Genomic DNA, 997 nt, shown 5'->3' with positions numbered 1-997 from the left:
CCAGGCCCTCCCCCACAAACCCCCCTCGTCCTCACTCCAGGCCCTTCCCCTCAAACCCAGTCATCTCCGCTACAGACCCTCTTACCGCCCCGAACTCAGTCACTCCCACTGCAGACCCTCCCCGTCAAACCCCATCGTCCTAACTCCAGATCCGGCCTCCGGCCCCCGGCTTGCCCTCCCCATTGGGTTATCCCAGAGTTACCCCAACCCCCGTCCCTGCTCCTAGGCTCTCCTCAAGTGATCCTCACTCCAAACTCCCGCTCCAGACACTTCCCAGCCCTGTCTCCACCGTTTCCCTTTCCTCGTCGACCGCCCTTCCTCCCTTACCCGGTAATGCGCCATCTTCTCTCTCCCTCTCCGCTCGAAGGCCCGCAGTGCGCCTCTTGTTTCCGGAATTTGTTGTCATGACAACGAGCCAGGGCCGGCCCCCCCCCCCCATCAACGGTCCGTCCACGAGGAGGCAGCGGCCAATCAGCGGCCAGGCCCAGGTCCCGCCTCCCCCCAGACTGTTCCCGCCTCCACGTTGTGTCCGTTAGCGCCCCGCTCCGGCGGTGCGATGTCAGGGAACGGCTGTGGGGAAATAAAGGACCAACGGCTGAAAAGTGCAAAGCAAAATTGGATGACAGAGGTAAAACCCACGGAGTAGCAGCAACCAGAGCAATAGCACAAAAAGTGTAAAAATGTTGAAAAGGCAAACCTGAATTTATTGCATTAAACGGAGCAATCGCAATAAGAATAATAAATGAAGAGTTTAAAAATGTTGTGAGTGAGTATGATGTAAATGTTATTACTGAGGCATAGCTGTAAGGTTACACGGCTGGGAACCAAATATCCAAAGGTATATTTAGAAAGGAGAGGCAAGGAAGAACAGAGAGGTGGTGTTTTTTTCTCTTAGTAAAGCATGGAATCAGCAGAATAATAAAAGGACGAAATAAAGAACTGTAGACGCTGAAACAAACAAAAATAGAAAAAGCAGGAGAAACTCAGCAGGTCTGGC

General features: G+C 53.4%; 1 protein-coding gene across 1 annotated transcript in view; it reads right to left on the bottom strand.

Moving 5' to 3' along the window:
- The window catches only part of LOC122562867 (MYC binding protein), a 20,834-nt gene extending 20,405 nt beyond the window's left edge, over positions 1-429 (bottom strand). The window contains exon 1 of the mRNA XM_043716157.1: positions 328-429. Coding sequence (XP_043572092.1) covers positions 328-342 — 15 coding nt within the window. The 5' untranslated portion in view covers positions 343-429. The remainder of the gene's footprint in view (positions 1-327) is intronic.
- Positions 430-997: the final 568 nt, after the last annotated feature.

Source organism: Chiloscyllium plagiosum, chromosome 25 (assembly GCF_004010195.1).
Source record: "Chiloscyllium plagiosum isolate BGI_BamShark_2017 chromosome 25, ASM401019v2, whole genome shotgun sequence".
In the NCBI taxonomy this organism is placed as follows: Eukaryota; Metazoa; Chordata; class Chondrichthyes; order Orectolobiformes; family Hemiscylliidae; genus Chiloscyllium; species Chiloscyllium plagiosum.
Note: the sequence above shows the minus strand (reverse complement) of the source record. Positions and strands in the feature narration are given on the sequence as shown.